The sequence below is a fragment of the Amia ocellicauda genome, chromosome 7, assembly GCF_036373705.1.
Source record: "Amia ocellicauda isolate fAmiCal2 chromosome 7, fAmiCal2.hap1, whole genome shotgun sequence".
NCBI lineage: Eukaryota > Metazoa > Chordata > Actinopteri > Amiiformes > Amiidae > Amia > Amia ocellicauda.
The window spans coordinates 37044047-37059824 of NC_089856.1; the positions used below are offsets into that span (position 1 = coordinate 37044047).

At 42.0% G+C, this 15778-nt stretch overlaps 1 protein-coding gene across 1 annotated transcript; it reads right to left on the reverse strand.

Annotated features, from left to right (window-relative positions):
• Positions 1–576: 576 nt before the first annotated feature.
• LOC136753868 (extracellular calcium-sensing receptor-like) lies at positions 577–4599 on the reverse strand. Its single transcript, XM_066710251.1, has 6 exons — positions 4463–4599; positions 4018–4309; positions 2960–3790; positions 2128–2355; positions 1732–1855; positions 577–1457 (listed from the first exon to the last, which is right to left on the reverse strand). Exons 2-6 carry the CDS (start codon positions 4273–4275, stop codon positions 577–579), a joined length of 2322 nt encoding a protein of 773 aa, XP_066566348.1. The 5' UTR covers positions 4276–4309; positions 4463–4599.
• Positions 4600–15778: the final 11179 nt, after the last annotated feature.

Below are 15778 nucleotides of genomic sequence, written 5' to 3' on the forward strand. Positions count from 1 at the left end.
ATCTTATTCCTCAGAGAGACCTTTGCTAAGCAATATTGTCAGTATGACACTATGTGACATCCCAAAGCAGCCCCAGGTGTCAGTCACAGGGAAGAGCAGTAAAGAAACCAACAGAGAAACCTGTTGCATGTGCCAGTGAAATACTGCAGTTAACACTTTTACCAGGTGCTTTATTCTGGTGTGAGCAGACTGCTGATGTACAGAGAAATAAAAAGCAAGCATTTCTAAATAAGATGTATTCATTTAATTTACAAAGCAGTGAATTTAATACAAATGACAGCAATTGCACTTAGTCTGGTTGACCTTCATAACATGCTGACAGGTTGAAAGAGTGGACAAGCAACTCACTATCAATGAAGAATCAGGTAACATAATAGATATGTACAATAATTTCTAACTGGAATTGGTGTAAATGGTTTTATGATCTTTTTAGTTTTTACTGCATTAGACTATACTTCTAGATCTTAGGTAATAGCTAATAAAGGAACTTTAACGTACAATCAATGCATAGGGACAGATAGAATCATGTAATAGAACATGTAATTGAAATCAACATTAATGTAAGTGAATGTTAAGTTACTTCTTAGGGGCTGTTCTCCCCATGAGAGCTTTCTTGGTGTTCTTTTCTGGATGAAGTAGAATAATGTAAAATTTTGGAGCAAAGATAGCGATAAGGAGACCGAAGCTTGAAGCCAATATGGCAAATATCTCGACAGCGTCTGAATATTTCCCTGGAGAGCTGACATATGCTGGAATGAAAGCGATCCAAACTGCACAGAAGATGAGCATGCTGAAAGTGATGAACTTGGCTTCATTAAAGTTATCTGGCAGATTTCTTGCCAGGAAAGCCAGCAGAAGGCACACACTGGCTAGCAAGCCTATGTAACCAAGCAGGCAGCTAAATCCAGTGATGGATCCAACGTTACACTGATAAATGATTTTTGAGTTTTGATACTTGGTGTTTTTGAAAGGCACAGGGGATGCTGTGCTCAGCCATATGATACAGATCACAGCTTGGATTACTGTAAATACAAAGACAGTGCCTCTCTGTTGGGCAGCTCCAAACCATTTCATGACATTTTTATCAGGAAGTGTGGCTTTAAATGCCATTATGACAACAATAGTTTTGACGAGAATACAAGAGATACACAAAACAAAGCTGATCCCAAACACAACATGTCTCAGCATACAAGTCAAGTGCAGTGGCTGGCCAATAAAGAGCAACGAGCAAAGAAAGCAGAGAATCAATGAAAGCAGCAGGAGGAAGCTCAATTCTGAGTTGTTGGCTTTTACAACTGGGGTGTTCCTGTAGTAAATGAACACGGCTAAAACTCCAGCTGAAACACATGACCCGAACAGAGAGACTGTTGTCAGGGAAATTCCCAGAGGCTCCTCATAGGAGAGAAACTCAATGTCCTTCAGCACACACTGGTCCCTTCTAGGGTTGGACCAGAAATCTGGTGGACATTTGACACACACAATAGAATCTGAAAGATAGCAGATCAATTTTATTTCAAATATACAATATGAATAGAATCTTATTTAAAAAAATAGTGAAGAAAATTACAGGCATTTTCTGCCTCAGTTCATTTAAGCTTGTTTTTTTCATTAAAGGGGTCTAACTTTAAATTCAGATTACTGGTATGTTCTGCACAGTTTTAAAGAAAGGTTATTTTGGAATCATGACATTGCAGTAAATCTATGGTATGTAAGTACAAAAACTCTGTCTACCTGTGTGGTTGCTTATTTCTCCCTCTGCACAAGGTATACAGTCAAAACAGCAGAGTGGCTCCCCTTTCCTGGCTGCCTTTCTGGTGCCAGGCAGACATCTTTCACTGCACACAGACCTGGGGGGCTATAACATGATAATAAACATGTTCAGTTCATGCTGCAATATTTCTCTCACAATTATATTATCTCAGTCCTGGCATGTGTTTTTTGACATGGTAAATTATTACATTATTGTTATTTTTATGCATTTAGCTTAATGGCTTCTCAGTGCATTTTGATATCATCAAGTGATACAGTTACAGAATTAAATTTGGATATTATATTAATATCTGTGATACATGTTTCATGATAGTGCACTTCAAATTTGTATAATTTAACAGAATATTCAGGACATACAGTGTTAGAATCGAAATTCCAAAAGATCTTGTCCTCTTGGAGTGTAAGTTCCTGTCCAGCAGGAGCCGACTCATCAAACAGACCGATTGATTCTATTTTCACAGAGCCGTTGTCGGCCCTCTGCCAGTTCATCACATCATAGATTGCCAGAGCATCTCCGTTCTCATCAAAGGACACCCTGTCTCCATACTGAGTAGTGAAGTTCGTTCTCTTCAGGTAGTGGAGAAGCTTTGAGATTAAATAGTGAAGCAACATAAATTATCACTGTAAAATTGTGTAATGGAATGGAAGTGAATATGTTATAATAAGTTGTTTTCTAAATCATCATGCAGTAATGTAACATTGATCTATCTTTTGAAATGATAAAATTTGCATTTAAGGGACTTAAATTTGCATTTCTGGATGTCACAAGATCCATGCATTATTTATCAGCTACTGTTACCTACTGTTAGGTTGTAATGCAGTCAACATCACTCAAATGTTGGTTATTGAGGCTGGAATACATTTTGAATTATAATTGTGGTTATTGATTCATGTGTGGATGCACTGCTATTTTACAGGTGCTTGTTCTTGCAAATATTTGCTTGTAAAAATACATCATATGACTGTCTTTACATACTGTGGAAAGCTAAATTTAGTTATTTTTGTACCTAGATTAATGCAGAGTAGTTTTATATATCCTGCTCCTATTGTCTTCTGTATATATATCTGTATATATATAGATCCTGTGTATTTACAGTATTTTAAAATAATACAATTAAAGTTTTAATACATATTACTGATACATTAAAATTATACCTTTTTTTTCTTCATCCATATAACATTTCCTCACCTGCCAGGGCTGCACATGTGTGATGTCCGCACAGGAGTTATTTTCAAAGGGACCTTTTCCTGATTCACAGGACATCAGATCATGAAGGGAATGTGCCAAGGCATACACTGCTTTATAAACATTGTAAGATGCTCTCAAATTTGATATGTCACTATAAGCAGACTTTGTACCCTTGATATCCTCTGATCCTGTACATATTTTGCTTTTTACAGGATCTGAAGAATTCAAACTAATTGTTTTCAATTGGAATTTGCAATCAAACATTTCTTCCCAGAACTGTAAAATTAAATTGTTGTTGGGGTCAAGGTCAGGTCGAACCTGGAGGAGAAAGTCTTTCAGCCCTGGGATTTCTCCTCTGCGAATGGCGATTCCTATTGTGCCACCAAATGAGCTGAATGTTTCCACACTAAGTATTACAGTGGAGGTAGTCCAGGCTTCACTGGCAATCCACTGTCTGTCTCTGATGTCTTGGTGAACAATTTCTCTAGCTAACGGAATAAAATATGCTCCTGAGGAGAAGACAACAATAACTCTTGCTGTTGACTGCTTAATAGTTTTTACAATGTTAAGTATTTGAGCCTTTGTGCTGACACTGGGGAGAGTTTCTGAGAAAGCGATGCAGCCAAATGTATTTGCTTGATCAATAAAAGTCTTGACAGCATACTGACCATAGTCATTATCACTTGCTATGGTCCCCACCCAGGTCCATCCATAGTGCTTGATAATTTGAATCATGGCTTTGACTTGGAAAGCATCACTTGGGATAGTCCTGAAAAATGAAGGGAACTTTTTTCTGTTGCTTAAACAAGAGCATGTGGCATAATAGCTGACCTGGAGAGACAAACATACAAAAACAAAGAGGTATTTTAAATATCAAAAATGTTGGATATTTAATTAGTCATACAGGGCATTAAATCATTTAAAATTATAATAATAATAATGAAGATGATTGTTATTATAGTTATAGTTCTTAATTTAGTATTTTTTTATTAATTTAACTTAAATTATTATTCAGTTTCAAAATTATTATTAATATATATATATTCATATTACAGTACCAAGGGAACGTGGAAAAGACCCAGCATTCTAGATATGGAAATGGAATTAGTTGACCCAGGATCCCCAACAATGCCTAAGACTGGGGGTGTCCCTGTACAGCTATAGTCAGTGAAAGTGTTGCCCACTCCGCTGATCAGGGCTGTGGCTGCTCGAAATGCTCCTGCCAGGTTGACACAGTTGTCATACAGCCTGTAGCCCAGAGTGATGTTAGGAAGAAGGGCAGGGTCTCTGTTTATTTCCTCGATAGCAAAAGCCATAGTCTGTGCAGACTGGAAGGCTGGAAAATAAAAGCTGGAAGATGAAAGAAGACGTATAAAAATATATAGAGGACATTAGAACAATCATAATGCATTGAATGATGTTGAACAAGCTGAACATCCTTTCCTCTGGTTTGAAAATAAAGTAGTTTTGTAGCACTCCGTAATATTCAGTTGTTACACTCACCTCTCACATCTGAGCTGCTCTGGTTTTGAAGTGAAGGTCAGATCAGGATGTACTGTTTTTAAATGTGCTTCAAATAATCCCCCAAAAACAATGTCACCTTTTTTATACAACCCATTCAGCTGAAAGTTTCCTTGCAGTTTACAAATTGGCAAATCAGAAGAAAGAGCTAAATAATCTGAACCCAGTAATAAAGAAAGACACAGAATGACTTTCATAGCTGCTGCATACAGATCCCTACTTGTTCTAATGTAAGATATCGCTACTATATAGACACTATCTTATCCCTCAGAGGGTCCTTTGCTAAGCAATATTGTCAATATGATCCTATGTGACATCCCAAAGCTAAACTAAGTAGAGAACTGTACTCATTAGTTGCATTTTGACATGAAAAACATATGCATCACAAAATCCCACATGTTTTAGATAGCATGTAGTAATTAATAATTGCCTTCTGAGATTTCTTATACAGGTCCACAATCTCTTATCAGCAATTCCACAAATTCGAAAAGCTCTGAAAACCGAAGGTGCGTGGTGTGTTGTCAGTTGTGTCTCAGTGCTCCTAGCAGTCACACGTGCATCAGGTTCTCTCCGATATTGTTTGCTGTTATGCTTGAAGTTTTATTGAAGATTCGCTGCAAAAAAATATGAATGAGCTTATATATACACATACATATATACAGATGTGTGACAAATTAAAGGAAAAACCTGATTAAATTAGTGTACATAACAAATGCAGATGCCTCCAAACAGGTGTACTGCATCATACAATTAAGCAATTAACATCCTATCATGCTCTGTGGCGTGTATAAAATTGCTGAGCAGGCCCAGTTGACCTCAATTCTGGATCAAGACACCAAGAGGAAAGGATCTAAGTGACTTTGAAAGAGGGGTCATTATTGGGGCACACATGGCAGGAGCTTCAGTCACAAAGACACTCAACTGGCTAATGATCTCGACAAGTGGGCGAGCGCATGTGTGGTGACACCAAGAGAACGGTACAGGGCTGACTGCTTGACCCCTACAGTGAGGGGGTCGGGAGGCACTGTTATCCACTTGTCACCTGGCTTAGAGGGAAGGGTCACTCCAAATCATTACAAAGTTATTCTGAGTGATTCTCTGGTGAAACATTTCTATCCTGATGGTAGTGGTCTCTTCCAGGATGACAATGTCCCCATCCACAGGGCATGAGAGCTCACTGAATGGTTTGATGAGTATGAAAATGATGTGAATCATATGCTATGGTCTTCGCAGTAACCTGATCTCAACTCAATTCAACACCTATTGGAGATTTTAGACTGACATGTTAGACAGTGTTCTCTACCACCTGGGTATACAAGTGCAAAATATACAATTGTATACACACAACCAGTGGCATATTTAGGTAGGGGGGAGCACGGTGCCATAACTGGAAACTCCTACATCAAACAGCAGAAACAACTGATTTCCAATGAAGATACATACACCGATCACCATAACATTATGACCACCTGCCTAATATTGTGTAGGTCCCCCTTTTGCCGCAAAAACAGCCCTGACCCATCGAGGCATGGACTCCACTAGACCTCTGAAGGTGTGCTGTGTTATCTGGCACCAAGACGTTAGCAGCAGATCCTTGAGGTCCTGTAAGTGGCAAGGTGGGGCCTCCATGGATCGGATTTGTTTGTCCAGCACATCCCACAGATGCTCGATTGGATTGAGATCTGGGGAATTTGGAGGAATTTGGAGATCTGGTGTATTTCTAGCAGGTGCACAAATCGAATTGTGCATCCTTACCTGTTTCAATTATAGCAGCGGTCCCCAACCACTGGGCCGGGCCACACGGAAAGGATAAATAATGTATTATTATTATTATTTTTTTTTGGATTAAAATCAAGGCTGAATATCCTGAAAACGTTTCTTCCATTTCCAACATCCTATCTCTGCGAAGCGGGGTTTTCTGCAATGACAACAACATGGTGAGTTGCAATGTTTTTTAATGTTGTACAGTGGACAGTGATAAAGGGAAATGCTAAGGACTTTATTCTAGAATTGCTTGAATGTTTCTATTATGTATATCTATATGCCTACAATAATACACAAAGTGATTGTTGTTTTACTATAGCTACAGTGAGGGAAAAAAGTATTTGATCCACTGCTGATTTTGTACATTTGCCCACTGACAAAGAAATGATCAGTCTATAATTTTAATGGTAGGTGTATTTTAACAGTGAGAGACAGAATAACAACAAAAAAAACAGAAAAACACATTTCAAAAAAGTTATAAATTGATTTGCATGTTAATGACCCCTTCGACTTAGTACTTTGCGGCAAAACCCTTGTTGGCAATCACAGAGGTCAGACGTTTCTTGTAGTTTTGCACACATCTCAGGATGGATTTTGTCCCACTCCTCTTTGCAGATCCTCTCCAAGTCATTAAGGTTTTGAGGTTGACGTTTGGTAACACGAACCTTCAGCTCCCTCCACAGATTTTCTATGGGATTAAGGTCTGGAGACTGGCTAGGCCACTCCAGGACCTTAATGTGCTTCTTCTTGAGCTACTCCTTTGTTGCCTTGGCTGTGTGTTTTGGGACATTGTCATGCTGGAATACCCATCCATGACCCATTTTCAATGCCCTGGCTGAGGGAAGGAGGTTCTCACCCAAGATTTGACGGTACATGGCCCCGTCCATCGTCCCTTTGATGCGGTGCAGTTGTCCTGTCCCCTTAGCAGAAAAACACCCCCAAAGCATAATGTTTCCACCTCCATGTTTGACGGTGGGGATGGTGTTCTTGGGGTCATTCCTCCTCCTCCAAACACGGCGAGTTGAGTTGATGCCAAAGAGCTCGATTTTGGTCTCATCTGACCACAACACTTTCACCCAGTTCTCCTCTGAATCATTCAGATGTTGGCAAACTTCAGACGGGCCTGTACATGTGCTTTCTTGAGCAGGGGGGCCTTGCGGGCGCTGCAGGATTTCAATCCTTCACGGCATAGTGTGTTACCAATTGTTTTCTTGGTGACTATGGTCCCAGCTAACAAGATCCTACCGTGTAGTTCTGGGCTGATTCCTGACCGTTCTCATTATTGAAACTCCACGAGGTGAGATCTTGCGTGGAGCCCCCGACTGAGGGAGACTGACAGTTATTTTGTGTTTCTTCCATTTGCGAATAATCGCACCAACTGTTGTCACCTTCTCACCAAGCTGCTTGGCGATGGTTTTGTAGCCCATTCCAGCCTTGTGTAGGTCTACAATCTTGTCCCTGACATCCTTGGACAGCTCTTTGGTCTTGGCCATGGTGGAGAGTTTGGAATCTGATTGATTGATTGCTTCTGTGGACAGGTGTCTTTTATAAAGGTAACGAGTTGAGATTAGGAGCACTCCCTTTAAGAGAGTGCTCCTAATCTCAGCTCGTTACCTGTATAAAAGACACCTGGGAGCCAGAAATCTTGCTGATTGATAGGGGATCAAATACTTATTTCCCTCATTAACATGCAAATCAATTTATAACTTTTTTGAAATGCGTTTTTCTGGATTTTTGTTTTTGTTATTCTGTCTCTCACTGTTAAAATACACCTACCATTAAAATTGTAGACTGATCATTTCCTTGTCAGTGGGCAAACGTACAAAATTAGCAGGGGATCAAATACTTTTTTCCCTCACTGTATGTTTGTAAAAACTATTTAATTACGTTTTATAAACAATCTGTGTTTGCGTCTTATAAAGTTCAGGTATTAAATAATGTTTTGCTACTTCCTCGTTGGCTTTACAGTCAAAGCTGCCTGTCAATAAACACACTGACACAATGTTGGATTCACTGACTGCAAAGGGGCGGCAGAAAAGTTTATGATATTTTCAATAGGATAGCCTATTATTTGTGGCTTCTAGATCATGAAGTCATGGTAAGCCTATTGTGACCGGAGCTCTCTCTCTCTCGGTCAGAAAACTAAAGTTCCTGATGATTTCCCCATCAAGAATGGTCAGAGACACTGGATACATTTAAAAAGCCCAAGTACACATTTGTTCTCCATGGAATTGCATTTCTTCAAACAAACACATGAGACCAAACAATAAGAAAGCACTCCAAACAATTTCCAGGATGGCAGGCTGAGGGTGAATCTACTCTCAGGGGTTGTGACCTGAGTTCAGATATAAGTTCCCTTACTTTCTCTGATCCTCTACTTCGCTGTCTCTGCCCTCAGACTAACACAGGACCAAAACAAAACACCCCATTGTTATTGTCTACTCACTCTGGTTATATACCTTAGGCCCCTCCCTCAACAGGTGCACTAACTTAGCCCAGGTAATTTAACAAGCCATTTCAAACTCCTCCATTCTGTAACCGTCCCCATGGAATATAATGTCTGTAATTATTTGGATTTTTTTTTTACAAAAAAGCTGAATGTGCTGACTTCATTATTATTTAGGTGTGTTGATTTTGGCATAAATCTGGGCCAGTCAACTTGAACTTCCCAGGCCAATTTTTGGACCCAGTCCTTCCCTGTCTACCACCATCATCAAAACACCAAATGAGGGAATATCTTTTGGATGAATGGTGTTCCATCTCTCCAGTATAGTTCCAGAGACTTGTAAAATCTATGCCAAGGCACATTGAAGCTGTCCTGGCAGCTTGTAGTGGCCCAAAGACTTACTGAGGCACTTTATGTTGGTTTTTCCTTTAATTTGCCACCCATCCCTATGCATGTATGCATGTGTGTGTGTGTGTGTGTGTGTGTGTGTGTGTGTGTGCCATATGTAAATGGTGCATATACAAATTATGTTTTTAGCTATTTATTAGTTGCTCATTTAACATTTTGTATTAAAACTTGAACAGTTGTAGTCACCCATTCACATCTAGTTAACTGTATTGTAGTTATCTTTATCCATTTATCAGCAACAAAGTTTTTATCTGGGCCACAGTGTGGAGTATTGGTTATGACTTTGGACTCCCAAGCAGAGAGTTGTGGGTTTCGTTCCAGGTAGTGGACACTGCAGTTGTACCCCTGTTCTTTACCTGGATTGCTCAAGTAAAAATTCAGATGTTTAAATAGGTAATTTTTGAATTTAAAAAGAATGTGATATATTGCAAGTTGCCATGGATAAGGGTATCTGCTCAGAAAAATAATAATGTGTTTGTAATACTTAGTAGATTATATGCAGGGGTTGACATTTTTTTGGTTGTAGTATTCTTACATGAATGGTGTGGTACTCACACCAATTTAAAATTATCCAAATCACTCTCCTTCTCATCTTCACTTCCACTTTCAACCTGACATGAGCTTCTTTCTTTCTGATTGACCCTGAAATGTGCTGTTTGCAACCACAGTTCAACTGCAACCTTAGGGTGAAATGTCTCAGTGGTTACCTTGCAAATATGAATATGCATCAAAGCAGACAAGCTCTTGTCTGACAAGCAGCTTCTGTACTTGTTCCTGATAATGTTGACCTGTGAAAATCCCCTCTCACAAGCAGCATGAGAAACATCATAATATTTTCTGAATATTGGGGTAGGAGACTGGACTGCTAGTATTAACAGGATCATACAGCAGTACATGTGTTAATGTTGTGTATTGGAACAATGAAAGTAAAATCTAAATAATGCCCGTATTTATTCTATGCAAAATGTAAATATATAAACCAATATATTTTACTTATATGTCTTGATGAGGATCTTCCATCAATGTTTCCAAGCTCCAGTATTAGTTCCTCCTGGCTTTTTCCTTACAATTATTCTAACCCGTCAAAGGCTCTCTAGGCTGTCACTCTGCTTAGTCCCACCTTCAAGCAGAGGTAAAGGACCCAATCAGTGAAGCAGGGTTTTGGAAAACAACTTAGTAGCAGTTAGGACAGAACTGCTCCGGGGGGGATATATGATAGGATGGATTGGTTACTTGCCTTAGGAAGGCGAGACATACATGACACAACCTTAGTTTTGAAAGGCTGTAGTATAGTCATCTTCAGTTGCTGTTCAGCTTCTCTCATGAAGGGGGAGCTGTGTAACATAGTTACCCAATTTCTTAGCAGAGTGACTTACAATTGTTACAACATATCACATTTACTGGTAAAGGTAAAGTATCTTGCTCAAGGGTACAACAGCAGTGCCCCCCAGACCTGAGGATTACCACCACTTCAGAGTCCAAAGCCCTAACCACTACGCCACACTGCTGCATAGTGCTAAGTGCAGCACCTCTGCTGGCAGGCCCGTATAAGAACATAAGAACATCAGAAAGTTTACAAACGAGAGGTGGCCATTTGACCCATCGTGCTTGTTTGGAGTCCATTAATAACGATGTGATCCAAGGATACTATCCAGTCTATTTTTAAATGTTCCCCAGTTTTCAACTTCAACCGCATTGCTGGGGAGTTTGTTCCAGATTGTGACAACTCTCTGTGTGAAGATGTGTCTCCTGTTTTCTGTTTTGAATGCCTTGAAGCCCAATTTCCATTTGTGTCCCTGGGTGCGTGTGTCCCTGCTGATCTGGAAAAGCTCCTCTGGTTTGATGTGGTCGATGCCCTTCATGATTTTGAAGACTTGAATCAAGTCCCCATGTAGTCTCCTCTGTTCCAGGGCGAAAAGGTTCAGTTCCTCAGTCTCTCAGTAGGACATTCCCTTCAGACCTGGAATAAGTCTGGTTGCTCTCCTCTGAACTGCCTCTAGAGCAGCGATATCTTTCTTGAAGTGTTTTGTGATAATTATATAATGTTTTATATTAATACTAGCATTAAAAGTAGCTTGTATACAGACTGAGCAGATTAGCTTTATCAGGCTAAGCAAAAGGTCAACAAGGTTGATTTGTTAGAAACTCCTGTCAGTAATAAAAGATCACACAGTGCCGAAATAGCCTACAGCTGTTTGCTGAAAATTTGTTTATGACTTAATCGTTTCTCCAGATAGGCAGGAATTGTTTCTGTTAATGAGCGATTGTGGAGGAGATGCTCACATGCACCCTCCAGGAGAGGGAGCAGTCCCTGCAGCTGTCCCGGGTGTACCCCATTTTACCTCGGGCCTCCTAGCGGCTGCATCACAGACCCTCCCCCTCGGCCTCCTTCAGTTGAGGCCGCTGCAGTGGTGGTTCAGGTCTCTCTGGATGCATCCTTGCCGCGATCGAGCACGCCGAGTCACAGTTACTCTGGCGTGCTGGAAGGCGCTCTGTTGGTGGCCTTGGCCTCGGCAGGGTCCACACACTGTCCACTATGGTTCTCCATCCAAGACAACTCAGGAACCCTAGGGATTGACGCACCAGCCCACACATGGCCACGCTGTCTCCTTTACGTGTTCCCACCATTCCCCCTTCTCCCAGTAGTCCTGGAGAAGCCACTTGGTGGCCTCGCAGATTTTGGTTCGCAGACCTGATCGCCCTCCTCCACGGAGAGCCTTGATAGCTCCCAGTGAGAGCGGACTTGTTGTCCCAGGTACGGTAGTTGCCACTATTCAGTCAGCGGGAGCTCCCTCTACGAGGTTGCAGTATTCTTACTGCTGGCGGACATTTAGCACCCGTTGTCAAGACGGCGGTCAAGACCCAATTCATTGCCCCATCAGTGTCATATTGCATTTTCTGCAAGAGCTGTTGGACCAGGGCAAGTCCCTGTAAACGCTCAAAGTGTACCTGGCTGCCATCTCCGCATGTCATGTCCGGATTGATGGTGAGCTTCCTGGGTCTCATTTCCTGGCTGTGCAGTTTTTAAAAGGGAGCTCGACGGCTGTGACCTCTTCACATTCCTTCACTGCCCGCATGGCATCTTGATGTAGTGCTGGATGCACTTTCCCAAGCCCCATTTGAGCCACTACACTCAGCTGAGCTGAAGCTGGTGTCACTTAAGACTGCGTTTTTACTGGCAATCACCTTAGCACAACGCATAAGCGAGTTACACGCCCTGTCCGTACACCCATTGTGTGTCCGTTTTGCGGGAGATGGCTCCAGGGTCACGCTACGGCCTAACCCCGCGTTCCTCCCGAAAGTGCTGTCTCCATTTCATGTCAACAGGCCTATTGAGTTGATGGCTTTTCATCCTCCTCCCTTCGCTTCAGAGCAAGAGAGTCGGCTTCACCTGCTCTGCCCTGTGCGGGCCCTCAGGTGCTATTTGGAACGCACTAAGGACATTCGGTGCTCAGACCGGCGCTCTGACCAGAGACTAGTGAAGCAAGCAGCCAATGCTCCCATGTTATGCGAAGAGTGCATGAACGGTTTCCTGCACACCGCAATGTTATGGCAGCACAGTGAAGCTGGGTGCTCTGTACCGTTCAGTGAACATGATTTTCCTGTGCTACGTGGAGGCAGAATGAATGTTCCTGCTGCTGTGCTGTGTATACTGTTATGTCCAGCTGTAGCTACTCAGTGAACTAGCCAGCTGTGTGTTATTCAGTGGGTCTGTGGCCCCGCTCCTGCAGGATCAGGGGTTCACTGCCACGTTAATGCGCGGAAGCCGCACAAGTTGCTTGATTGCCCACGCCATATTTTGTGCAAGTAGATATAAGGCCTCGCTCCTAGATGCTCTAGTAGAGCAATTGGCCTTGCTATTGTAAGCAGAGGGCGTAAGAGTTGACCTCTGTAGCCCTGCTTTGTATATACTGATTGCAGACACTCCCCGGTAGAGCGTGACTACGGTCCTCACTCCTTGATAGCCCAGTTTGGCCCCAAGGGGCCTCTGTGGCTCCTGTCTGTAGTTGTGTTGACGAGGCCCCTAGCAGTACACCTCGGGGCAGGCTCCCTTATCAACTCGCTGCCTCCTCCCTTGTGACAGCTTGGTTATACAGTAACCCTTCCCCCTTGGGCAGTGCTTCCAACTTGAAAGATACTGCCCAAGGGTTGCAAGGTCGCGTGGGAGTCCTAGATCCTTGCAAAAGAGGACAAACCTGCGCTGACGTCATGTTTTATAGAACAAGAAGTGGAAGGGACCTGTTCTGAGTGACGAGCACAGGGGCCAATGGCAGTTTCGATAGAGTGACGTTTCGATCTGGTTCCTACGGCAGTGCGCAGAAACCCCCCTCCCCCTTGGGCAGTGCTTCCTTTTTCAGATAACCGGGGTTGCATACGCAACCTATCATTTTCATTAAGATGCTCCTCTATTTTCTGTCTAATAATGTTTTCCAACATTTTACAGGTGATGCAAGTGAGACTGATTGGTCTGTAATTTCCTGGCTCAGTTGTGTCCCCTTTCTTGAGGATTGATATGACATTTGCTGTCTTCCATTCAGTTGGCACATCCCCTGTTCCAAGTGTCATTTGGAATATTTGAGTTAGCGGCCTATAAATAATTTCCCTAATTTCTTTAAGTACTGTTGGAAAGATCCCATCTTGCCCAGGTGATTTGTTTGATTTTAATTCTGCTAGTGCCTTTAGTACCTCCTCCTCATTTATCCTGATCTCTCTTAGGGTTTGACTGGACTGATTGTTAACCTGTGGCATGTTATCTGTTTTTTTCTTTTGTAAAAACCTCTGTGAAATACTCATTTAGAACATTTGCCACATCTTATTCATTTTCCAATTTTTGCTCTTCATCTGTTTCACTACCTCCTTTATTGACCTCTTGCTGTTGTAGTATTGAAAAAAGCTCTTTGCATTAGTTTTAGCTCCAAGAGCTATGTTTCCTTTTATTTCCCTCTTTGCTTTCCTGATCCCTTTCTTAAGATCTCTTTGCAGCTCAACATATTCTTTGTATGTAGTTTAATCTTTATCTGTCACGATTTCCCTCGGGACCTCTGGTTCGGCGGCGGCGGCCGGGATCGGGATCGGGACCTCTGGTTTGGCGGTGGTGGTGGCCGGGATCGGGATCTGGATCTCTGGTTCGGCGGCGATGACGAGGATCGGGGCCGGGAACTCTGGCTGGGCAGCCGGGAGAGCGGGCTGCTGTACGGGAAGGCGCTCAAGCACCTGGTTCATTTTGGCAATAAGCCCCTGGAGCAGCCGTGTATTCTCCCCGATCATGGCCCCCCGTGTAGCGAAGGCGGTTATCATAGCTGGGTCATTTTAGCGGCGAAGTTTTCTGTCACGATTTCCCTCGGGGAGCACGGGAACAGGGGACCCAAATGCAGTGCTGGATCACAGGATGGTCGGACAGGCGTGGGTTGGGAATGTTGATAGGATGATAGAATGAGGAGAGGAGGGAGAAGGCAGGGAAATGGTGGCCCCTAGTGGGGATAGAGGGGGAGTGCTAGGGGACCATGACACTATCTCTTATGTATGCACTATACTTTTCTTGATATTTTTTTGGCATACCTCTATTACACCATTTTGGCCAATGTTTTTTGGTCCTTAATTTGTTTTGGTACAAATTTCTCCTGAGCCTCAAGTAGTATATTCTTAAAACTGAATCTGTATCCAATGTGCTCCAGTCTACCTCTTCTAAGTGCCGCCTCATACCTTCAAGGTTTGCTTTTCTAAAATTGTAGACCATTGTTTTAGACTTGGTCCTTGTTTTTTGAAAGAATGCCTCAAAGCTAACCATATTGTGATCGCACTTTGTCATTGGTTCTCTAACTAGTGTCCCTCTGACTCTATCTTTGTCATTTGATAATATCAAGTCAATGCATGCACTATCCCTGGTTGGTTCCCTGACAAATTGATTTAGAAAGCAGTCATTTACCATCTCAACCATTTCTATATACACATCCCAGAAGCTCTGGGAGGATGAATCCTGTTATGGCTGCACATCACCAGCAGGATGCCTCTGATTGGCCAACTTCTGCATAAAGAAGTGGTGGTATGGGAGCAGGAGAGTGGAGGAGAGAACAGAGAACAGAGAAATTGTGAACAAACTAACCTGGTAAAAAAAAACTCTTTTAGCTTTGAACTTTGACTATTTGCCTTACAATTTGGATCTGGATTTGATAAACAGTTTATGTTAAGAGAGGAGTCTATTATCCAGTACAGGCTTTGTTCAATTTTCAAACAGTTCAAAAACATACTATGGTAGTATTTATCTAATTTTGTATGGATGTAATGAACGGTTGGATCTAAGAAATCTACAAATTGTGTAGTACATGTATGTACAATAAGCAACTGTTCTTGGTGTTTCTTTCAGAGCAGGTTGAGTGAATTAGAGCTGCTGTAGGAGTGAGGGAGGTGCTCTGGTGTTGTGCGATCAGGAGAGCACCACCCTCAGGGACTGCAGGTGTCAGTCACGGTGAAGAGGGGAAAGTATACCATATCAACAGTGAAACCTCTTGTATGTACCAGTGAAATAGTGCACTTAACATATTTAACAGGTTATTTACTCTTGTGTGAGTAGATGATTTACAGAGAAATCGAGAGCAATCATTTGTAAATAAGCTTTCTTAAATTTAATTTACAAAGCAATGAAATGCATACAAATGAAAACAATTGCACTTTCACAAACA

Coding starts and splice junctions, on each gene's coding strand:
- LOC136753868 (XM_066710251.1), bottom strand. CDS start 4,275: ATGGCTTTTGCTATCGAGGAAATAAACAGAGACCCTGCCCTTCTTCCT. Junction 3,791..4,017: donor GTCTTTTCCACGTTCCCTTG/GTACTGTAATAT, acceptor TTGTCTCTCCAG/GTCAGCTATTATGCCACATG. Junction 1,458..1,731: donor AGAAATAAGCAACCACACAG/GTAGACAGAGTT, acceptor AATGTCCACCAG/ATTTCTGGTCCAACCCTAGA.